This window comes from Otolemur garnettii, unplaced genomic scaffold (assembly GCF_000181295.1).
Source record: "Otolemur garnettii isolate 467f Iridium unplaced genomic scaffold, OtoGar3 scaffold00121, whole genome shotgun sequence".
Taxonomy (NCBI): Eukaryota; Metazoa; Chordata; class Mammalia; order Primates; family Galagidae; genus Otolemur; species Otolemur garnettii.
In genome coordinates this window covers 5,150,135-5,176,121 of record NW_003852516.1, presented here as the reverse complement: position 1 = coordinate 5,176,121, position 25,987 = coordinate 5,150,135, and the positions used below count along the sequence as shown (strand labels likewise).

Here is a 25,987-nt window from a genome sequence, read left to right as displayed (position 1 = left end):
ATACTGTATCTGTCCTCCCGGAATCCTCAGCCTCCATGAACGATTTTGCCAAAGTTCTTTTCCAAACTAATAGCATCTAATATCATCTCCTCTGAAATTTATTACAAATCAGGAGATGTTAGTGACTGGTATTTAAACTTTTTCTTTTAGAGAAGTGAAAGTGGATCTAAAAGCAGCGTAACAAATGGACAAGGCAGGTGCTGAGCGTTAGAGGGGAAGAAAGGTCAGGGGGAGGACGCTGAGATACAGAGGCAGCCTTGCTCAGCACTTACAACACTGTTTCTGGGCGCTGTATTTCTCCATTGGTCAGAGACCGCTGTAAAGCTGCGGCTGTTGCCCAGGGCTCTGCTAAGACACTGAAACACTGCAGGCTAATCAGGCCTGAGCTATGTATTTTAATTTCATTATTTAAAACTGTATATTTATATTAAATTTCTTCTAATGTACACGGAAGTAAATAGCTTTATTTCTCTAGTGTTTGTTATCTTGATTCAGCAACTGAATATACTAACCTTTCATTAATTGAGAGAAATCATACCACTCTGATTTAGCAGTAATTATATTAATTTTAGCACAGTGGGAGGTTATCTTTCTTTGCAGAGTAATTAAGCAAAATTCCATACATTTTGAAAGGTTTCTGTACAGAAATGTTTTCCATTCACTTCAATATCTTTGCTAAAAATGCACAGCATGGATTCTGAACTTAAACAAGAACAAAAGATTAATTTTCTTCAAACCCAGAGGCAAATTGAAAAGGTAGTTAAAAGTCATTTAATTTCACACAACCTGAAACAATACTGCTAGCACTGCAGTGACTGAAGCTCCAAATTACAAAGGGCAGTTAAGTAAAAGAGGGCAAGGGCAGCAGGATTCCGATGCCGAGAATAAAAACAAAAATAGATCCAATGCAGCATTTGGAGAATGAAGATCAATGCACACAGTCGCTCGAGATCATGTAACCGAGAGCATTATTTTGTACATTGTTATGAGAGATCCTTTCTAGTCTAGCATTCCCTGTCTGCTGGCTCTGGGCTTTTGCTTTAGCAAAATTCATACAGAAGCCACACATTAACTTTAACTGAAGTAAAAAGAGAATCCATGCCTCAGTTAAAAATACCTCGGCTATCAAGGCAAAAGGGAAACATACGATGAAAGGATAAACGGGCAGCGAGGGAGAAGCAGCAGTGAATTTTATTTAATTACCCATCCAAGGAATAAGGCAGCAGGTTGTCTTTCCGATCACAACTACTTTTACAGCAATACAAACGCCCTGGCTTGCTCAACAGTTAAAGGTCTTAAAAGCAAACAACTGAGAGGATGTGCAGAAAAATGATGATCTAAACCATGAAATGACTAAAATCTGAGTGAATGACACATGTTCTAACTGAATGCTGCCGTAAGGAGAATAAGCAATCTCGCTGCTTGTGCTTGTGATAGCGTAGCAGTGAATGACACAGGCAGCAAATGAATAAAGTAGTAGACAGTGGCATATTTATTTGTTTAGCTTCATCAGTGGCAAGAAAAACTCAGCACCTAAAAATCTTAGAAAATCAAGCCAGGAGTCGCACAGCTAAAACAATTCGGCAGCTCTGTCTTCTTACCTGTGAGGACAGCTTTTGCTGAGGGATCTGCCAGGTCCAGGGCTGATTTCCCATCGGTGTTCCGGATGTTGGGATCAGCTCCGTGCTGCAGCAGCACTGTGCAGGGAAAGCAGAAACAGTATCTTACCTCGGGGATACAGAGGTTATTTACTGCTAAGGGTCGCCTCGGCATGGTGTAGGCATAAACATACATTGCACAGTTTTTTTCTCTTTCAAGAAAAAATAAAGATGAAAAGAAAGGAAGAAAAAGAAAGAGGAGAGCTCTGCAGCAAAGGGTCCCTCTAGAGTAAAGCGGAGTTGGCAACTTAGGGTACAATGCTGTCACATGACTCAACGGCATAAACATGACACTAGAAAACCCTGGCAATGCACAGTTTGGGTTTGCCTCCTTCAGGCAGCAGGATGGGAAGCTCTGTGCTCCCACTGTGAAATACGCTAACCGCGAACCTGCCCTGGCTTTACTACCGTGTGGGTGCTTGTTGCTGCTGCTGCTTTACTGCTGAATTTCCAAGTGCTTCCTCCCCTTAGAGTAGTTGTAATACTGTGCAAGCCTTTTAGTGGCTCACCACCTACCTATGAAACTCACCATAACATACTGGCTGGCTGCCAAGAAGTTTAGCAGACAGTAATGCATGCGACTCTGGTCTCCCGGAGTGAAGCCACAAGGAAGAACTACCTTCTACAGTAATTCTTTCCATCAAAAATTTTTAGAAACAGAAACTCAGTCACTATCATATATGCTAAGGAATGAATTTAACACATGCTGTCCTGGGTAAAAAAAAGTAGCCACGGAGAATTCTTAAACATGGAGGCTCCTACAAATAGAATCACTGTCTAAATAAAATCCAAATACAATGTTAACCCCAAATATTCCTCAGCTAGATCCAGTGTGTAGTGGTGAGCAACGTGAGGGGAAGAGATTGTTGCTATAATCCTACCCAAATAACAAACTAATAAACACATTAAAAAGTTGTTGAAATAAATATAATTCAATTACAAATTATGAGCCACTGATCTCCAAATTTTCATTAATAGTTCCAGACAAAAGCACATAATTTTTTAGAAATATTTGCAAGGCAAGTCTCATATATATAAAGAATAAGCCCTGCTGTTTACAAAGTTCTTTCTCTTCCTTTAATATGGAAGCCACGAAATCAATGGCTTCGTTATAATGAACAAACAATAGCCTTAAACAGAATTAGGACACAGCTGCTAGGAAGGTGCGTGTTTGTGACTCTTTAGATCTTGGGTAGTTTCAGCCTTGGGATAATAAAAACTAGCTATGGCTTGAGAGGATGCAGTGAGATCGTACAAAGACTTTTTTTTTTTCATTCCAGGAAGAAATGTGGCTTGTAAAGGGTTTTTATCATAAGGCAGACTCACATATCAAATCAACTATCTTTATTTAGTTGCTGGTAGATCGCATGCAGAGGGGAGGAAAACAAAAGAAATAAAGGCTCCCAAGGAAAGCAAAGCTTTTTTTTTTTTTTTTTTTGTAGAGACAGAGTCTCATTTTGTGGCCCTCAGTGGAGTGCCGTGGCATCACACAGCTCACAGACAGCAACCTCCAACAACTGGGCTGGGCGATTCTCTTGCCTCAGCCTCCTAAGTAGCTGGGACTACAGGAGCCCGCCACAGTGCCCAGCTATTGTTTTGTTGTTGTTGCAGTTTGGCCAAGGCCAGGTTCAAACCCACCACCTTCAGTATATGGGACAGGCACTGCCTTTTTAATTGCATACTTCAGGAACTTCAGGACCAGTAAGAAGTAACGGAATGTTTTTATTTATCTGAATTTGACAATTACATGATGGGACCTTTCATGTTTTGTAGTTTTTAATGAGTGATGAGGCAACGTAACTAAAAGCCTGACTATTCCTCTAAAATCTACCTAAAATCTCAATCCTTCTTGCAGTCAGTATTTTACCCATTATATTTTTCTATTTTGCAATTGAAATCTGCCATTACAGTTTAGTTGCAATTTTGTCTTAGGTGACATCAAAGGTAGTAAACTTTTTACTGGAAATTTGTATTCTAAAGCATGTTGGGGTCACATCTCACTTTCACTGGACACACAAACATATTTGTTGCAGAGTAACACAGAAACAGGACAGAAACAGCTGAACTTCTCAACCACAGGCGGAGCAGAAAGCTCTATTTGAAAATATTTAACCATTGAAACAAAAAAAAAAACTCAGTAAACGTAAGATTGTTAGAAGGTGTCTGCAATTAGACCTGCAGGAGTCTAAACTTACCTAATTTTTTTTATAAAAGGTTACAAGATTGATAGGAAGATTAAATTATAACAAGTAAGCAAAGGTGCTGAGCAGGCAGCCTGACCATTCCCCACCAGCTAGTGATAACATTTAAAGGGCAGTTTAAAATGCAGACCCCGTTAGTACTTTCAGCTCTACCAATAACCACTAATTCCATGCTTTGTTCTAGAGTAAAGGTCAGCCAACTTTTTCTGTAAAGGGCCAGGTCATATTGTAGGCTTTGTGGATTATATGGCCTCTGTCTCAACCAAAGTTGACCTTTGAACAGCATAGGTTTGAACTGCGTGGGCCCATGTGTATGTGGAGTTTTCGCAGTAAAAGTTACACAAAGTGTGCCTGTCTCTGCCACCTCTGAGACAGCCAAAAACAACCCTTCCTCTTCCTCCTCCTCTTCAGCCTACTCAAGATGACAAGGATGAAGACCTTTACAATGATTCTCTTCCACTTAATGAACGGTATATATATTTTTCTTCCTTATGATTTTCTTAATAATCTTTTCTCCAACTCACCTTACTGTAAGAATATAGTATATAACATGCAAAATACGTGATGCACTATTTATGTTGTTGGTAAGACCTCTAGTCAACAGTAGGCTAGTCAACAGTAGGGAAAGTCAAAAGTGACATGTGGACTGAGCATGGTGGCTCACGCCTGTAATTCTAGCACTCTGGGAGACCAAGAGAGTAGATTACTTGAGGTCAAGAGTTTAAGACCAGTCTGAGCAAGAGTGAGACCCCCGTCTCTACTAAAAACAGAAAAACTAGCCTGGTATGGAGTTGCACACCTATGACCCCATCTACTTGGGAGGAAAGAGGACCACTTGAGCCCAAGAATTTGGGGTTGCTGTGAGCTATGATGATGTCTTGGCACTCTACCCAGGGTGACTGAATGAGATTCTGTCTCCAAAAAAAGAAAAAAAATATGTGGATTTTGGACTAGGCAAAGGGTTAGTGACACCAACCCTCCACGTTATTCAGTGGTCAACTAGTAGCACTTATCCCTGCCTGGATTATAGTGCTATAGTGCAAAAGCAGCCACAGACAGTACAGCACAGCTATGTTCCAATAAAATCTTAAGGACTTTGTAATTTAAATTTTATATAATTTTCATGTCACAAAATATGATTCTTTTTTGATTTCAAAAACACCATTAAAATTATAAAAACAATTCTTAGCTTGCCATATAAAAACAGGAGTTAGGCTAGTTTTGGCCTGTGGGCTATAATTTGCTGAACCCTAACCTTAGGCAGTGCTATACACGTGTGGTCTATACTATACAAAGACGGTATACAAAGTTCTGATTCCAGAACTCTTTGTAATTCATCCACACTGAGATAGACACAGAAATTGAGGGTAAGCATTTAAAACTATCCCTGTCATTTTAAAATTACCTTTTCCAGTACTTCATTTTATTTATGTTGTACAAATTATTGGTCTGTCATGCACTGGGTAAAAAAAAAAAAAAAAAACACGGATTCTCTACCACAGAAAATATGAGAAGCAATGAACTAGGGCACACAAAAAATTCTCTGGGCCTCAGTTCCCAGGCCTATAGAGGAAAGGACTGAACCAGACGTGGTCTCTAGATACCTAGGATAAGGTCCCAAATGTCTGACAATGCTGTTAAGAGTTACAGCTAAAGACCGGAGCCTTAGGATCTAAAATGTTAAGAAAACAAACAACAAAAAAAAAAAGAGTTGCTTCAAATAGAAACCTTTCCTCCCCCACTTTCCAAATCAAAGTGGAAAACACAAAAAATTCTCATTTACCTTAACAATTTAACAAAGAAAACAGGACTAAATGTTGAGGCCATAATCGTTGAAAGTTGTTGGGTATATTTTACTAAAATGTTCCAATCTACTCCTAAAGCAATTTCTCAAATTGAACTTCATTCTAAATGTGCTTTCAAATGTCTAGTGCTAGAGCCGGGTGAGCAGGCTCACACCTGTAATCCCAGCACTCTAGGAGGCTAAGGCAGGCGAACTGCTAGAGCTCAGATGTGAGACCAGCCTGAGCAAAAGCGAGACCCCATTTCTACTAAAAATAGCCAGACATCGTGGTGGGTGCCTATAGTCCTAGCTACTTGGAAGGCTCAGGCAAGAAGATTGCTTGAGCCCAAGAGTTTGAGGTTGCTATAAGCTATGACACCACAGCATTTTACTGAGGGCAACAAAGTGAAACTCTGTCTTCAAAACAACAACAACAAGGTCTGGAGCATCGCATTGTTATTCTCTATGGGATTTGTGTGGGACAATTTCCTAATATCAGATAATGGCACATACAGGGGGCAAAGGTAACAACAGCTTTCAAGAATGCCAGACTGTACTTAAAAGTGGTGGTAGCTAAGACTCTCAATTCTGAATGCTTCAAAACTTTACAACTGAAACATCTTCAAAGTTCTAAGCCATCAAAAAGAATAATAAAATGTGACAATTAATACATAATACATTTAGAAATTCATCTTGTAAAATCAATATGCACTGATAGATGGCACAAATTCTTCTTAAAAAGTAGCACAAACATCTAAAGCAAAGTTCTTGAAATACAAAAACAATATACAAAGTAAAGTTTGAAAGAAAAAAGAGAAAACTTAACATGGCTATCACTAGTGCATAAATGCAAGAGTAGTATAGCCATTCATGAATCTTCCTAGGCATGTAGTTATCTTTAACCCTGGGACGTGATCAAATCTCAAATCCCAGAGACTTGGTTGTTTCTAGTTGTTCTACTGGTGCATCTCAACTCTATTGCCTTGTGAGGGAAGAGGGATAGCAGCTGACATAACAACAGATAGTTAAAACTAAGGCAGGATCACAAAATTCAACGTGTCATTTTCAAATGAACTATAGCAAGGAGGACACATGATTTTCCTATTTCTGGTGCAAGTATTCAGTTCCAGACAGCCAAATGCAAAAGGCATAACTTTGGCCATGTTCTTTAATTTCATTCCTCAAAACTATTAAATTTAAGCATGTGCATCATTTTAATTCTTGCAAATAAAAAGAAAATGTCTACATTTATATAAAGCCTCATTCTGTCAAATTCTCAGAAACATACAAAATACTATTAAGATAAATTGTATTGAACTACGGACATTATTAACTGATTTAAGACGACAGAAGAAATAGAAACAATGTGAATTTTCCAAACTAAAAATGTAGCAAGGAAGGTTATGGAAGAGTGTTTTAGTAAGTTTTCACTTTAAATGATAAAAATCATACTATTAAAATATTGTGAATTTTGTTTATGTAAGTTTAGAGCTGCATTAAGAGTCTAAAATTGTTCGTCACAATGAGCACCCAAGTAATTTTTAAAGCAGTTACATGAATGTTAAAATAAGCATTTATAAGCATCTAAATCTTTAAGAATACAGAGATATTATTCATCTATTAGATTGAGTTTCTAAAACTGAATCACATAAAGGACCAAGTTCCTTAGATATTTTAAGCAAACACAATTTTTAATCTTACAGAAAAACATCAAAGGACCAAATTTTAACTAACTTTATGACAACTGTCAACATATAGGATTACCACTAATACCCATGAGATTTAAGTGACAAACTTTTTAAAAATGAAATATATGGTATATTTTAGAGTTAATACATACTCAATAATCTTGCCTATAGAATATTTATAATATTTAGAAATATTTATTTGTAATATTTACAATATTACAATGGTATCTTATATAGTAAATGACATAAGTTACCCTACTATATAATACTGCACATATTATATAATATAGATATTTTATAGTTCATTTATCTTTTCAGTCAAAATATACTTATTATGGAATAAAAGTAGCCAAGCTAATGTATTTTTTTAACCATAAAGAGTAGCTTGCCAATAACAATAACCATAAAAATTCAAGTAACCAGGACTTTCCTGTACAGTATTATGGCTTACTACTGAATTTAAATTAGAATTTAAATGACACAATTTTCTACTTTTCTGTTATAGCAAACTAGTTTACTGAAACCATCCTTTAGGCTGTAAACAATGAACAAAACTAGATTTAAAACAAAAACAAGAATACAACTTCCTAAAATCATCTCCGAGCTAATGAGACAGTTAAAGAATTACCAGCTGAAAACTAAAGAGCAAAAGGAATCCAGGGGTAAACATGTAAGGAAGCTGTCACTGTTCTGAAGGTAACCAGTGACCCAGAAAAATGTAACCATCTTTTCAATGACTCCAGGGGCAAAGAGAATAGCGGTAAAAGCCCAGAGCCCCCCGAAAGTAAGGATTTTAACAAGGACATTCCCTAGACAATAAATAAGGCTTATAACTCAGGGTGAGAATAAGGCAGAGTAAAATAGTCCTAATACAGAATTATAGCTCTGGTTGGAAACTTAAGCATCTACCAGGGGTGTCCAACCTGTGGTCCCCAGGCCACATACAGACTACTTGAGGGCTGTTTTGCTTACCTGTGGTGTTGGATATTGCAATAAGTATGCACAGACCATTTCTTTTGCTTTGATTACTGTTTGTGTATTAATATGTGGCCCAGGATAACTCTTACTCTCCAGTGTGCAACAGAAAATTTAAAAAGATTGGACACCGCTGGTAGGCCATTTCAAGCCTTGAATTTGACTTAAGGGAGTCCTAGATTGGCAGTAACTCCCATAAATAAATACATAGTAAAAGGCCCAGCATATAGCCAAGATGACCAGCCACACAGGTAATCTAAAATGCAAAAGCTATATCTAGCAGGAAGACAATATAAAAATAACCCCATAAAAAACTTTAGATATCAGACACACATTATAAAAAGAATCACGATTATATTTAACAAAAGACAAGCTAAAAGATCTAAAAAAGAGGAAACTATAAAAAAAGTAATAAGGTAAAACAAAAGAACCAAACAGAATGTTTAGAAATAAAAATATAGTAACTAAAATTAAAAATGAAGACTTTGGTTTGGTTTCCAGCCATAATGAAGTAACTGGTACCAGACTAGGCCTCCCTCTCTGATGTGAACAATTACAAAACTGGACAAAGCAAATAAAGCAATTAACTGTAGGCTGTAGTACACAGCAATGCAAAACTGTCATCTTTGAAAGAAGGGACACTCACAACGCGGGTATTATAATCACCTAACCCTGGCCTAGGACAATTTGCCAACCACACACACACACATGGAGTCAAAACACAGCATGGTAGTCATGCTGAGCTGAGAAGACAGAAATCCAAATTCAGGGCAGAAGAACCGGCTGGAATTTGCAGGGGGAGAGACTGAAGAAGAAAGGCCTGTGCAGAGACCAGGCACCAGGAGGGGTGCCTGGTGACAACAGGGCTGTGGGCTGGGCTTATTAGAGAGAAGCTGCTACAGACTGAGAGCTTAATAGAATTAGGAGAGGCCAAGAGGTGCGGAGAGAGTAGTGCTCAGAGAAATTGGAATTCTGGTCTTAAGAAAATGAAGAGAAACTCAAAACACCTTGTTAACCTGCCTGTGCAACTCAGAGTCAACCTTAGTTATGAATAAGCACCGTGCCCTAGAGCAGAGAGTTGGGGATCTACAAGGTCAAAAAACTATTTTCATAATAATCTTAAGATATTATTTTCTTGTTTCACTATATTAACATTTGCACTGTTGGTACACAGTATAAAACAACAGAGGATAAAACTGGTGGTGACTTTGCACAGTCAAGGAAGTGCCACACAAATGTATCAGTAATACTACATTCTTCACTACCAGGCATTTGTAGATAAAAAAAAGTGAAAACAGCTTCACATTAGAATGTCCTCAATACAGCAGTAAAAATTATTAATTTCATTAAATTGTGAAGAATTAGTAACTACTCATAAAGAGCTTCCAAATTCACAGGCTTTACTGCTGACATTGATGTAAAACCAACACTTTTTATATAATAAAATATGTCAACAAGTTAGGTCAACTCAGTGAACAGGTATTTTTGAAATGAGTAATGGAAATTACTACAAAATCATAGATGGGTACAAGATCCTTTAAACAAGCAAGATGACCGATGGATTGTGATGTTATAGAGCATAAAGAGTTTTCTGACATGGTTTCAGATTCCACACTGCATTAACCATTAAGAAACTACAGACCATTTGTCAAGTTTGGATGTGATATCTAAGAATATCCACAACTATTTGAAAAGGTTTTTGATTTTTTTGTAGAGACAGAGTCTCACTTTATCGCCCTAGGTAGAGTGCCTTGGTATCACAGCTCACAACAATCTCCAACTCCTGGGCTTAGGCGATTCTCTTGCCTCGGCCTCCCAGGTAGCTGGGACTACAGGCACCCACCACAAAGCCCAGATATTTTTTTGTTGCAGTTTGGCCGGGTTGGGCTTGAACCCGCCACCCTCAGTATATGGGGCCGGCACCCAACCCACTATGCCACAGACGCCACCCCTGAAAAGGTTATTAACATACACTTTTTACAACTATAAACTTGAATCTTCTTCATATACTTCAATCCAAAACACTTATTAGACCACATTGTTCACAGAAGCAGATATAACAATTAGCTGCCTTGATTAAGTCAGATTATTAACATCTCTGTGAATGTAAAATGATTCTAATCTTGTCACTATTTTTTGGTTTGGAAAATAAAGTAATTTTTCATAAAACTGTTATTTATGCTAACATGCAGTGAATTTGTTACTTGCTAAATGAATTTTTTTTTTTTTTTTGAGACAAGATCTCTCTCTATCACCCAGGCAGGAATGCAATGAGATGATCACAGCTAACTGTAACCTCCAACTCCTTGGCTCAAGTGATCCTCTTGAGTAGCTGGAAATACTAAGCCACCATCCCTGGCTAATTTTAGGATCTTATTATGATACATAGGCTGGTCTTGAACTTTCGGCCTTAGGCAATCCTCAGCCTTGGCCTCCAGAGTACTAGGACAAAACAGTAAGCTATTGTGCCCGGCCTAAAATAACTTCTTAAAGTTCTTAATTTTGATGTCTAAACATGTCTTTTCCCCACTTTTTAACGGATTTTTTTTTCCTGCTTAATTGTTTTGAGTTCTTGTAGATTCCAGATATTGAACATATAGACTGCAAATATTCTCTCCCATTCTGTAGGTTATCTCTTTACTCTGCTGATTATTCCCTTCGCTGTACAGAAAGCTCTTAATTCAATTAAGTTTCATTTGTTTATTTTTGTTATTCCTATATTTGCCTTTGGTGTCTCAGTTACAAATTCTTTGCCTGGGTTGATGTCTTGAAGAGTATTTCCTACATCCTCTTTCAGAATTTTTATGGTTTCATACCTTATGGTATATATGACCTACATAAGCTCTTGGAAATGCCCAACAATGCAAAGAGGCCAAATATTTTGAGAGTTTCTGCCCCCAAATAAGCCCTAGTCCAGACACATACTAATAAAACCTAAAACTAAGCTTCAGCAAGGACTGCAGAGGAGACAGTCTGGAGACTGAGTCAAACTATGTTAAAGAAACATGGGAAACAGTTGGGCTTTCCACATATCTTAAAACAGAGCTTAAAACCAAACTTCCACAAGTTTATGGTGATTTTGAACTTGCAATTAAATAATCTGTTAAAACAAGAATAAAAATTCTTCACAAGAGACAAATAAAAATAAACATCAGTTATTACAATGTCCACTATTGAAGAAAAAATTAAATAATAGTATATAAAGAAAAAGTAAAATGTGAGTGAGTCAAGGAAGAAAAAAAGCAGCCACTAGAAATCATATCCCAGATGGCCCAGACACTGCACTAAGCAAAGACCTTAAAATGGCAATTATAAATATAATGGGTTCAAAGAATTAAAGAAAATATAGTCAAACTATGGCCTTAAAAAGTGAACAATAGAGATATTGAGAATCAAGTGGGAAACTGTAGAAATGAATTGTAGAACTGAAAAGTTAAAGGACTCACACTACCTAATTTCAAACTTATACAACTATAGTAGTCAAGGGAGTATAGTATCAGAATAATAATACAGATATAATAGGAACTGTGTTAACTTAAATTTACACTACCATATGTCCCAGCATACATATTTATTTAGTTTTAGGTATTTACTCAAAAGGAAACAAACAAAAATTTATTTTTGCAGTTATAATCTAGCCACTTTTTGTTTTGAAGTATAATTTTTTTGTTGTTGTTGCAGTTTTTGGCCGGGGCTGGGCCTGAACCTGCCACCTCCAGCATATGGGGCTTGTGTCCTACTCCTTTGAGCCACAGGTGCTTCCCTGAAGTACAATTTTTAATTAAAAGGTAACTGAAAGATACTTAAAAGATAACTAAAGATAATTACAGCATTACTGAGTATCTAATGTAATGAATAGGGAAGACTAATGGGTTTTAGGAGAAAAGTTTTGAAGTAATAGGTGTGTGGTCTTAGCCTAGTCTCTGTAGTCATACAATTAATAATTTTCCAATATTCTCTAGAGCTGCACTGTCCAACATGGTACCTGCTAGCCATAGGTAAGTACTGCATCCTTGAAATGTGCCTGGACAAACTGATGAGCTGAATTCTTTTTTGGCTGGGGCTGGGTTTAAACCCGCCACCTCTGGCATATGGGGCCGGCACCCTACTCCTTTGAGCCACAGGCACAGCCCAAACTGAATTCTTCATTATATTTAATTTTAGTTCATTTAAATGTAGAAATTGAGAGCTGATTCAGTTACTGGGAAATATTTAATATGTTTCCAACACCTTAAGTATATAAATCTACTTTTTCAAGTACAAATTTTATGAAATCCAAATCAAGTATTAATCATGAAAACTTTGTTGGAACTGAGATGTGCTTTTAGTATAAAATATATATCAATTTTAGGCAGTGCCTGTGGCTCAAAGGTGTAGAGGCTGGCCCCATATGCCGGACGTGGCAGGTTCAAACCCAGCCCCAGCCAAAAACTGCAAAAAAAAAAAAAAAAGGGCGGCACCTGTGGCTCAAGGAGTAAGGCACCAGCCCCATATATGGCCCCATACACTGGGGGTGGCAGGTTCAAGCCCAGCCCCTGGCAAAAACTGCAAAAAAAAAGGAAAAAAAAGATATATTTCAGAAACTTAGTTGAAAAATACAAAAAACTCACTAATATGTTTTATATACATTATAGTATGTTGAAATAATACTTGGGATACATTGGGTTAAAAAACATTATTAAATTGGCAATACCTGTTCCTTTTTAATGTAGCTTAGAAGAAATTTTATTTTTTTTTATTATTATTTTTTTTTAGAGACAGAGTCTCATTTTGTCGTCCTCAGTAGAGTGCTGTCACAGCTCACTGCAACCTCCAGCTCTTGGGCTTAGGCAATTCTTTTGCCTCAGCCTCCTGAGTAGCTGGGACTACAGGTGCTCACCACAATGCCCAGCTAAGAAGAAATTTTAAATTACATATGTACCTGGCATATTTCTATTGAACAGTGCTACTCTGTTTCTTCCTACTAAGTAAACAGACAAGTGTAAAATAAATCTATTAATTTACAATCTGAGTGTAGAAACAAACCAAGTAGTCTAGTGATTTTCTATGTTGCAAAATTGCAGAGTTTTAGCTGATTTTTTTTTTTTGGCAGTTTTTGGCGGGGGCCAGTTTGAACCCACCACCTCTGGTATATGGGGCTGGCACCCTACTCCTTTGAGCCACAGGCACCATCCGAGTTTTAGTTGTTTTTAAAAGTCTTTTCCTTTTATATAAAAGTGACCAGAAATTCAGAATCGTGTCAACATCTGAGTAGCATATTTATGATAAATTATTTACTTCGCCTCACTGAACTACATCGTTATGTGCCTTGTTACACAGATTCCCATTTATAACTTTTTTTCTATCTACCTCAGTAGGAAAAAATAACACTGCATTTCATTAAGAAAAAAATCAAGTTCTCTACTGGGTCTGCTTCATTTACTAACAGCAACATTCTATGGTTAAGTTTACAAACACAGCTACAGTTAAGGGCCTGGCCTCTGAAGCCAGACTGCATGGGGTAGAATCCCATTCTGCCACCACCTCCTTCTGGGATGTTAGGGAGCTACTCGTCTGCTGTGTGCTTCCACTTCCTCATCTGTAAACCAGGAGATAATAATACAGTACCTACTTCCCAGAGTTACGAGGAGGACAAAACAAATGAGCATATGTATATAATTCTTTATGCTCTTTATGAGCATATGTATATAATTCTTTAGAGATAGTAAAATAAATATTTACTTACTCACTTAAAAATGAATCCAAGTAAATCAAATGTTACTGAATTTACATGATACTTCTATTTGTGATTTAATGAGTTAAATGGCGCCTCCTTTAGTCTTGACGGTCAAATTACAGCAAGACATTTTCTGATAACAAAAAATGAATCTTCCAATTAAATTTCACTCCTATTTGTCAAGTTTTCTTATACATACAGAAAATCAAGATTCTTCCTTAAAGGCACATGTCATCTGCAGAAAACTGGATATAAATTATTCTAGATGTATATATAGGTTGTTTGTTGTTTGTTTGTTTTAAGAGACAGGGTCTAACTCTGCCTCCCAGGCTGGAGTGCAATAGTGTGATCATAGTTCACTATAATCCCCAACTCCTGGGCTCAATTTATCTTCCCACCTCAGCCTACTGCTGGGACTACATCTGCATACCACCACTCCTGGCTAATTTTAAAAATTTTGTAGAGCAGGCTCTTGCTATGTTGTCCAGGCTATACAGCAGATTTTTATATCCAAGATCAATTATATCTTTTTGCAATGAATAAAGTTAAACCATGACCCAATACATTTGCAAAATGAGCATTATCTGCTTACACAAAACACAATTTATTACAAGCTAAGGCAGGCACTGGAATTCATATAAGAATGATTATAATACAGTACACCTCTTTCTACCTGAAAACCCTAGAAAGTAATGCCTGAAAGAAAGTATTGTCCCAGGAATCAGACAAACATAGGTTTAGAATACTGCTCTGCATTTAGTAACCATCTGACCGTGGGCAAGTTACTTCACCACTGTCAATCTCAATTTTCTCTTTCATAAAACACTAACTCAGAGAATTGCTGTTATAATTAAATGTGACAATATACATAAACCTAGCTTAGCTCTTGGCACATAACAGAAAACAACAAACACCCTGTCTCATCCCAACCAGAATCCTTGCATCTGCTTTTCAAAAACATCATGAATGCAGTACTTAAAACTGCTCGACTGTGGCTGACAGACAGATAATGTGACAGACTAAGTCAACAGCCCCAGTGCAGGTCGCCAACGCTAAAACGTCTTCGGTCTTTATTAAGAAGCTCAGGCTTTCCAGAACTTTTTCCTAAAGTAATTAGGGTTTATACATACAGTTCATGAAAAGGATATTCTCTAGCATCATTTGTAAAATGGTTAAAAAAAAAAAGAAGAAGAAGAAATAACCCTAAAACATGTACCTGATTTTAAAAAATGGTTATTACTATGTAATTCTTGAATTATACAATTCTCTTATATAAATGAGATTATGTAAAAAAAAATGATAATGAAAAATGTTCACAGCATATAAAGTAAAAAAATGAGAAAACAAAATAGCATGAAGAAATGGTCATTTTTATGTGAAATGGATTGTGACTACAGGTTCACCGGGTCTAACGGCATTCCTAATAGAACTGCCTGCAGCTCTACAGCAACAGAACTGGAAATTTCTATATCTGCGCTTTCCAATATGATGAACAACAGCCAGATATGGCTACCAAGCACTTGAAATATGACTACCACAGCTGAGAAATTAAGCTTTCAATTTTTTTAATTGTAATTAATTTTAATTTAATGGTTTCCATATTGAACCACATAGGTCCAAGTAGATAGAAAACGATGGCGAAGCATGTGGCTCACCCTGCAATCCCAGCACTGTGGGCAGCTGTGGTGGGAGGGATGGTGGAGGCCAGGAATTCAAGACTAGCCAGGACAACATGGTGAGACCCCATCCCTACTAAAAATTACAATGGTGGTGTGCACTCAGGAGGCTGAAGTGGGAGGATGACTTAAGCCCAGGAGTTTGAGGCCGCAATGTGCTATGATCATGACAATGCACCCCAGCCTTGGTAACAGAGTGAGAACTTGTCTCTTTAAATTAAAAAAAAAAAAAAGGCTCAGCGCCTGTAGCTCAATGGTTAGAGTACCTCCCACATGCATCAGGGCTGGTGGGCTCAAACCCAGCCAGGGTCTGCTAAACAACAATAACAAACAAATAGCCAGGCATTATGGCGGGCGTCTACAGTCCCAGCTACTGGGAGGCTGAGGCAAGAGATTCACTTACGTCCAAGAGTTTGAGGTTGCTATGAGCTGTGACTGATGCCACAGCACTCTACCGAGGGCAACATAATGACATCCTATCTCAAAAACAAAAAACAAAAAAAACAGAAAACAAGGTATGACAGTTGTTATCAGCAGTATATTTTCTAATTTTTCTTTAATAAACATCTAATAATTCTAACAGTACAGTTAACAAAGAAACCAGAAAGTTGTCAACCTTCAAAATAGTATATTAACCTAACAGGAGATAAGAATGTACCAGAAACAGTCCAACACTGATTCTGCCCTCCTCTTCCTTACCCTCAGTCCCATGCCACTCTTAAGTTTCAGGACATTAACTTCATCCAAGGACAGTTAGCATGGAAGTAATCAGATAACTTAAACTAAAACGGAGTTTGTATGGGGAAGTAAATATATCTTACTATCTTCAATAAATATATCTCTTTACTAAATATAGTAAATACCCAAAATAAAGTTATGAGGAAATCATGAGAGGGATATTACTTTCAGAGTTATATAAAAACTTGGTTTTAATTTTAGTAGACAGATGAAGATTTTTGTTTCTTATATTTTGTTCTTGCTAAAGCTAGATAAAGATAATTTTCCACTTTAAATCCCCAAAATACTAAATGGTTTAAAAAGTTATACTGAAAAGAATAAGAAAGAATGTGCCAAACTTACAGAAAGAAATTGTTTATGCTTAAAATGTATTCTTAAGTAAATCCTACTAAGTGGAGAGAACCTTCAGGTCTCAATCAAGAAGACATTGGCAGCATTACAGATGGCATTTTATTACACTTGTATCAGCATCACAAACTCCGACAAAGTAACCACTTTCTTCTTCCTTCACAGGTAAAATGGTAGGTAATCTGAACCAGCTGCCTCATGCACAGAATACAAGTACTAGTGAAATTACCGGGCTAAATACTTTGAGTGGCCACCAGGGAAAACTCTTCATAATATTAAGCATCATCTAGCCACAGCAATTTTTGATAAATTTACCATCACCTTCACTGTATTCTTTCTCCTCCCTCCCTCTCTCAACTACTCAGCTGCTGAGAGGGTTAACCTTTAAGTAATAAGAAAAAAATATCTGGCTACCCAATCTTATAGAAAACCCATTATAACCACAAGTTAATACCTGGTGAGCATCAACATTCAATTACTCATCCTAATGAAGAATAAACATGGCAGATAATCTAAACATTTATATCTGACTTTAAAACGTATTTTATATTTATATATGTACATGCGGGTCTGACATACTGCAAATTCAATTACTCTAAAATAAAGGATCCTAAAATACCACACAATCAAGAAGTACAAAATTACTCAGCTTCCTTATCTATATAATGCAGATGAATGTAAAAAAGCCAGAACCAGCCCTCTTCTTGTGAAATGCTTTGTCATTTCATACACATTTCCTGAGTATATGATTAGACACTAGGGATAAGCAATGACAGTACAAGAGTGAACAAGATCACTGTTAATTTTTTCCATTTTTCTCCACAGAGAACTAACAATTTACCAGGCAAGATGAACCAAGTAAGGTCTAAACATAACACTACGGGAGCATCCAACAAGGCACCAACCAATCTGGAACACGCTTAAGTTCACGCTTTACCTGATTCAATTTCAGAGACCGGTAACTGGTCCTGTGTTTGTACTGGAAAGGAAATACAGTACAACTTCCACTGTTGACCACCTCCGTAAGTTGCCCTAATTTTCATAGACTTGACACGCACACGTGTATATATGAGTACAGTAGACCTAGTTCCATAAGCTGACCAGTTTGCTATCGTCCCTTGAGTGGTCAATTTACAAGAGATTCAGTAGACAGAAGACTATTCTACTTCTAGATGCCAACAAGAACTAGAGGTTTAGACTATACCAGAACTAGAAAGACCAGTCTGTGATACTTTAATGGTTCATATTTCCTATCTCTTCATATTGGGGATATGAAAAGCTATGAGAATTCTACCAAAGCCAGTAACATGAAGAAACAGCTCAAAGAACATCTGGGTCCTGCAATCCTAGAAAATCAGATAACGTTCACAATGCTAACAGAACACAGTAAAGAAAAGCATAAACCAAAAAAGATTTTAAACATTAGGAATTAATGAGTTTTTATTTCTGGAAAGATTTAAGGCAACAAGCTAATAAAAATAACCTATTTCCCTACATTTTATAAATCTATTTCTAAACAGCAGGGGCAAACAATGTTATCTCAGAAAAAACCTATGCATATTTTAAATAATTACTTTTGAATTAAAGAAGGTCTATATATGCCTTTTATTGTTAACTCTTAAAAAATTAGTCACGTAACATATTCAATTTTTCATATGAAATAGCTAATTCTTTCACTTCAATTTTTAAAAAATGTATCCTAAACAAGGTACTCTCTGAAACAAGCATCTGAAAAAGTGACCCTCAAACCAAAAACTGCTTTCCTGCATTTCTGGCATGTAATTAAAACTATAATCTTACTTCCTATCAATATTTTTACCCTAAGGATAATTGCTGAAAAGAAAAATCTTACCTTACTATTTCAATGCTGATAAAACACCAGATACTGTTCCTATTTTAATTAATAAATTGGATTTCACCAAAATTAAAAACCTTTGCTTATATAAAGACACCACTAAGAAAATGAAAGCCAAAGCACGGTCTGGGAGAAACCATTCACACTGCCTCTAACCAGCAAAGACCCACGGCCATTAGCACAAAGAATTCATTCCTACCATTCAGTAAGAACGCACCTCCAAAAAAGTCAAAGGATCTGAACACTTTACAAAGGGAATATAAATAAATATCTAGTAAGTACATGAAAATATACTCAATGTGTTCAGGCATCAAGCAAATGCAGCTTTTCTTACAATCCAACCTACACTTACCACTCCATCCAGCACCCCCACTCCTATGGATCCAGCCAAGAGAAAAGAAACAACACGTTCACACCAAGACACACATACCGACGTTCCCAGCAGCCCTCTCCCTAATGGTCACATACTGGAAACAAGCCCAAGAGACACCAATTGTGCTACATCCATATGATGAAATACCATACAACAAATAATATAACCATGTGTGTGAAATACCATACAACACATAATATAAACTTATAAACCTCCAGCTTATTGGAACCAGAAAAAAAGGAAGACTCAAATAACTAGAATCACACATAAGACAGGGGCATATTACTACCAAGGTTACAGAAATAAAAATATCATAAAGTACTATGAATGGGGAAACCAGATAGCCACATGCAAAAGAGTGAGTTGGATCCCTTCCCCACACATCATATACAAATGTTAATTCCAAATGTACAAAAACCTAAAACTCTAAGAAGGAAACAGGGTTAAATCTTCATGACCCAGGGTTCAGAGATGGATTCTCAGATGTGACACCAAAGCGCATGCAACAAAGGCAAAAGCAGACTTTAATGTTATCCATTAATCAATCACCAAAGTTTAAAGCTTCTGTAATTGGAAGGACACTACCAACAAAGTGAAAAACAACATACAGAAGAGAAGAAAAAAGTACAATTTATCTAGTACTCAACTTCTATCTAGAATATATAGCAAAACCTTAAAACTCAGTAACAAAAAGACAACCCAATTTAAAAATGAACAAAGATATGAATAGACATTTTTCCAAAGAATATATGCAAATGGCCAAGAAGCCTGAAAGACACTCGACATCCTACTCATCAGGGAAATGCAATTAAAAACACAATGTGATTCTGCACAGAGAAGGCACAAAGTCAGTCTTTTCAGTGACAGAGCTGGGAAGAATATCTAGATGATAGCAAACAAATAAATAAATGTATGATTAAACATATCATTTCAGGTAATAGTGCTCGGATGTAAAATGAAACACAGTAAAATTCGACTAACTTGACAGGCAGGGCAGAGCAAGAAATTATGACAGCTTTACCAGGGAACAACTCTGAGGAATTAACACTGTAAGTGAAAGTCTGGGGAAAGAGTGCCCTAGGCAAAAGAAAACGAGTTTTTGATGAAGGAACAAGCTTGGTGCATTCCAGAGACAAAAAGGCCAGTATAGCTGGAAAGCAGAGAGAAAAGGGAAAAAACAAGGCGGAAGTCCAGGATGCAGATAGGAGCCAGGCCAAGTCGGGCCCTGACAAAGAGTTTGGATGTAATCTAAGTGTAATTAGAATTCTGAAAAATACTTTTAAACACGTGAGTAGTGCAATCTAACGAGAGCCAGGGTCATAGGCATACAGACTATGCAGTTGCACAGAACCCCATGCTAGTTTAAAATGCTCTGCTGTCACCATATGATTTTATCTTTTAACTTGTATTTTGTAAACAATGTCCACTGGGACAATGGAGCCTACTTGTGAACAGGGAAGATGGCGGGGGGGGGGCGCAGGACATGCACACACAATAAACTCAGAAGTGTTTAGAGGCAGCCGAAGTATTCTAAGAATACTTCTCCCAGAAATAGTATTAAGGTGTCCTTATAAGGCATAAGGAGATGGCTCAAAGAATGCTAATGAAGGAGCTAAGGAAATTTTACCCTAAAATATGAGCCCCTAGTATAAAGAATATCTTGAATTGAAGGCCATTCAAGGGCCAGAAACACTGGAGGAAGCCCTCCCTGTCTGCATAAAGTGGACTGACCTGATCAGAGGACAAAGGGGACAGCTGACTCCCCTTTCCCATTTCTGTAATCTCAAAATATTTCAGGAATAAGGGTCAAGAAAGAATGTAGGTGAACATGGCCCAAATCATTTCAGTCATAAATACCTGTCTCCCAGGTTAAGCTACAAGTCAATTTATTTCTACCCCGTCCATTAATCCACCCTAGCAACCTCCCTAGCAACCATTCATCACCCTAAGCTCCTAAATTTCCCCTCGCCCCTCTGAAAGGCCTGTATAAAGATATCTGAACTCCCTTGGAAAACTGGGTTATCACTCTGATTTCTCCCCTGTGCATACATGGTAAATAAATCTTTTTCCTTATTAATCTGCCTTAATTGTGAGTTCATTTTTCAGGGAACTTTCAGGGGAAAGGATGAGTTTCCCCTCACCCCTACACTAACATCAATCAATTTTTGAAGGGATCCAAAATCAAAATCAAGCTCATCTGTACTTCCACCTACTGCCAGGCTCACCCTAATACGTGGGTTATGGACACCCCTCTAGTAACAGCACCTACCTACAGTGGGGGCCCCGAGGGCTAAGTCCATTCTAAGAAACTTATCTGAGACCAAAGATGAGTCATAAGGAGTCAACATCTGACTCAAGGTGAAGTATCAGATTCTTTCTGTCTCAGGTTTGAAAACTGGAGTGAACATGAAACCAAGACACATCAACTTTAATATAATGAGAAGGTTCACCCAACCCTGCTGCTGAAGCCCCGGAGTTGGCTTGGTTCTCCACTTTTCAATTCATGGTTCTCTTGAACGGGGAATTTCTGCCTCCAAGTTTACATGCAGTGTTCTACTATAACTTCAAAATTTATCTGACCATCTCACGGGTTCTCTAGTGTAAATAATCACATTCATTAGCTAACTCCACTGCCTGGTTTCAGACCCTCCTAGTCTAGCTGACCCTACTCGCCACCCAAGACCCAGGAATTCTATCTGCTTCTAGTGCTTCTAATTAAACTCATTCAATACAAAGTAGATTACCCTTTCATACAGGCTTCATGACTTCCATATAGTAAAGTCACTGGCTACAGAATGTTTTCTCATGTCAAAAGATTCCATGAGAGCAGGAAAATAATTCTGCATGTTCAGTTACAAACACCAACAGGACAAATTCCCATATCAATACAGTTTGCCATGCATTTAATTCTCTACCACAGCGGTATCAATGACATACTGAATACTGTCATCTTTTCCCCATTCGCATTAACCCACCCCTCTCACACTCTGGATAAGCTGCTTTGGAGTCTAACGTGAAACGAGGCAGTGGAATTTCAATATCACTTTCTTTGTTTTCTTGGTCACAGAAAAAAGGCTAGAACAAACAGCTCATCAGAGTTTGAATGTGCTCAAAGCACTCACATAATAAATCTTGACTCTGTTCAATACAGATTCAACAGAAGCCCAGCTCTTACAGATCTGTCCAAGGTGATACTGATTTTCAGCCAGAAAAGAATGGAATCTTAAGGCCCCAGTTAGTCTTCAGTTCGAACTAAATGTTTAATTATGCCTCACACTGCAAACAATAAAATTCCCATTTTTAAATAAAAGAAACAATTTTGTTGTCAAGCTACATAATGTTCTTCAAATTTAATTATGTAGCACCTGAGGACAACAAAGAAAATGTTCAATCTAAGTAAACAACCGTTTAAGAACAAGGGCTCCAGACACCTAATACAAAAATCTTTTATTTTAGAATTTCTCACATAATTTAACCCAAATCTCAAAATACTTCAAAACCATAATTTAAGTACTGACAAGAGTCCACTAATTATTTTCTTTTTATATAATTATATTAAGTACTATTCTTCTCTATTTACCAGTATAAATTGTTACTTATCTTAAGTGACAGAAATTTTAAACAATACCCACCCAAAGCACAGTTTTGATTACATTGAAAAATATCCGACTACTCTTTTCAGAAGATGTTGAATCCAAAGAAATTGATAAGCTAATGTAAGATGTTTCTATAACATATTAATTTTCTATTGCTACTGTAATACATTATCACAAATCTAATGGTATAAAACACCACCACACCAAAAATTTATTATCTTACAGCTTTGAGAGCCTAATTTCTAAAATCAAGGTGGCAGCAGGGCTACATTCCACTGGTGACTTTGGGGAAAACCAACTTCCTTGCTTTTTCCACCATCTAGGTGTCTGCAGTCCTTGGCTCTAGGCACCCTTTCTTTTCAAAGCCAGCAATGGTGGGTTGAATCCCTCTAACACTGCATCCATCTGACTTTCCTCTGCCTCCCTCGGACCTTCCTCTGTCTCCCTCTTCTACTTTTAAGAACCCTTGGAATTACTCCAGGCCCACCCATATAATCCATGATAATATTCCCATCTCAAGGTTCACTAATTAGCAGCCGTTTGTCAAGTAAAGTAACATAGTCCCAGATGCTGGGAACTATGATGTGAATATCTTTGGAGGACCATTATTTTGCCTACTACATACAGCATATCACTTTTTATAAACAGAAAATGTTTTAAGGATGCAATTATAACTTTATCTCTATAACAAAAACTCCAGCAAGGTAAAAATTAATAAAACAGTCCTATTATTTCTATTTAATAAACAAAGTGAATAAGGCACTGAGGATAATTTGTCCCATAATCTGTCGCAAGTCAAAGTGCTCCCGAGAGTAGTAGGAGATCCAAGAGGAGTCGCCAAGTCCCCTCCTCCTATTTCACAGTGACCACAGTGGTCTCAGCTACTCTTATGAGCAAAATCTTTCCTATTGCTGACAACTTTATATTTTAACAGCCAATAATTTAACTAGTCAATCAACTGGGTTATTTCCCACCTAAAATTATAAGAACTCTATCCTGTAATTCCGGCTGCTTTAACTTTTTTCTGAACCAGGATCTCCTCTGGGTTAATATCTTACATTTGTTTGAATAAATTTGAGTTTTATCTAGTTAAATGATCACAAGGTAAGGCCTGTCTTTTACTTTTTTGCGGATCAAATATAATTTTACAACAAAGAATTCCTAAAGTGTAAATAAAGGGGGGAAAGCTAGCAGAAATCCTATTACTGATTAAATAATTCAATGAAGTTCTAAATTGGGATTGGAAAAATGAGAATGACAGCTAATTGCTTTCATTAGTCTGTTCAGATAACCAACCTTAATTATGGTATTAAATGGTACTATCTTTAGATAGTCAGCCTAATCTCCCCTAATAAGCCAATTTGAGTAAAGACTTTTTAGAAAATACCATCAGCTCTCTAATTTTCTTGCATTTTCAGTAAATATAAAACTAAAACAATATAATGTCATTCAAAAGAAAAATAAATCATGTTATGTTAATAACATAATAAGAGCAGTTGCCAATACTAAACATACTCTGTACAGATATTATACTATATACAGATACTGTATAAAAGTACTTCACTGTAGTACCTCATTTAATCCTCTTACCAATTACATGACACATAGTTATCACCCCCATTTTAATACTGAAAGAGGTACCTCACTCACTCAAGGACCCAGATCTCTCTGACTCCAACTATTACCACATAATGCCATCGAGCCCAGAAAATGAAGTCATTTTCTTTTCAAGTCCCAATTATTAGATTTTTAAGTAGCAGTTTGAATTTTGAGTTCTCCAGTAAGCTATTCAGTAAGAATCCCCTTAGTCTCTGCTTATAAGATAAATGAAACCAAGAATTGTGTGAAAATACACAGAAAGAGAGAGAAATGAAGTGGCTGCTTTGTTTCTTTAATATAATGCCACTTGCTCTATTCAGCCTTTCTTACTCCCAAAAAAGCCAAAGAACTAACTGCTCTTTATCAAGGAAATTAGTCTCATCTTCTTTCCTTAGTCTTGTAGAAAGTGTTCCACTGTCTTCAAGCTTTCAACATTGCAAATGAAAAGACCCTCGCCTGTTTTTCTCCCTCTGTCGGTAACTTATTCTTTCTTCCCAGAAAACTTCAAGAATGTAACTTTTTCTCATCAATTGAACATGGAACTCCTTGAGTCTTTTCAATCTCAAGAGGGTTTTTCTTGCTTATCGTGTGTTTAATTATTACTGAAATCTTTCATTCTTTTTTTCTTGTCTCTCTCTCTGCCCATTTGGAACCCTAACCATTTTAAAACAATGTTGACTTTCCTGGAAATCATTTATTTACTTTTTTCTTCATGACTTCCATATGTTAATATTTTTCTCTATATTTGGAGTTATTTCTCACATAGGATCTTGCAGGCTACTAATATGGTCTTTCTTTAATTTGACTACTGAATTTTTTGTTGTTGTTGTTGTTTTTTGTTGAGACAGAGTCCCACCCTATGCCCTGAACAGGGTGCAATGGCGTCATAGCTCACCGCAACCTCAGACTCGGGCTGTGGGAATCCTGCTGTCTCAGCCTCCAGAAGCCACTGGGATTATAGGCACTTGGTGCTGTGCCCAGCTAGGTTTTTCAATTTTTTTTCATGAGTTGGGGTCTCACTCTCACTCAGACAGTCTCAAACTCCTGAGCTCAAGCAATCCTCCTGCCTCAGCCTCCCACAGTGCTGGAGATTACAGGCATGAGCCACCGCACCAAGCTCTCTACTGAAATTTTTACTCTGAAAAAAATAAGGATTGTTTTGGCCTCAGAAGACTCTTCTACACAATACACTTCAGTTTCCCTGAGGGATATTTTTATTTATTTATTTTGTACTCAGTTATTTATCTGACCCCTTCAGCAATCCTCGACATGTATTCTGAGTATTCCTGTAGTCATCCCCTGGCTGAAATAGGTTATTCTTCTTCTCTTGGCTTCCTGGGCTTCAAGTCTAGATATTGAGAGTTTCGAATTTTTTTTTTTTTATTAAATCATAACTTTGTATACATTGATGCACTTATGGGGTTCAGGGTACTGCTTCAACATACAATGTGAAATGTCTACATCGAACTAAGTAACACATCCTGGGATTTTCTAGTCAGTGAGAATCCCACATATGTTAGAATTACCTTTAGAAAATTATTCTCTGTGGAGCCAGCAAGCTGTCCCTCCCTACTGAGATACCTAGAAGAGGCCTCCAAAGCAAACTCTGTCTCCTTCATCCTTGAAAATCACAAGGCAAAAGGAGAGATGGGAACATGGCACACATGTACACAGTGTGAAGGTGGTGGGAATTCCACAAAGATTCAAGAGGCTCGGCGCCTGTGGCTCAAGCGGCTAGGGCGCCAGCCACGTACACCTAAGGTGGCGGGTTCGAATCCAGC

At 37.3% G+C, this 25,987-nt stretch overlaps 1 protein-coding gene across 1 annotated transcript in view; it reads right to left on the bottom strand.

The window, feature by feature from the left end:
* Positions 1-25,987, bottom strand: part of TNKS (tankyrase) — a 170,876-nt gene that overhangs the window by 122,163 nt on the left and 22,726 nt on the right. Inside the window, exon 3 of the mRNA XM_003797665.3 lies at positions 1,602-1,697. Coding sequence (XP_003797713.1) covers positions 1,602-1,697 — 96 coding nt within the window. The remainder of the gene's footprint in view (positions 1-1,601; positions 1,698-25,987) is intronic.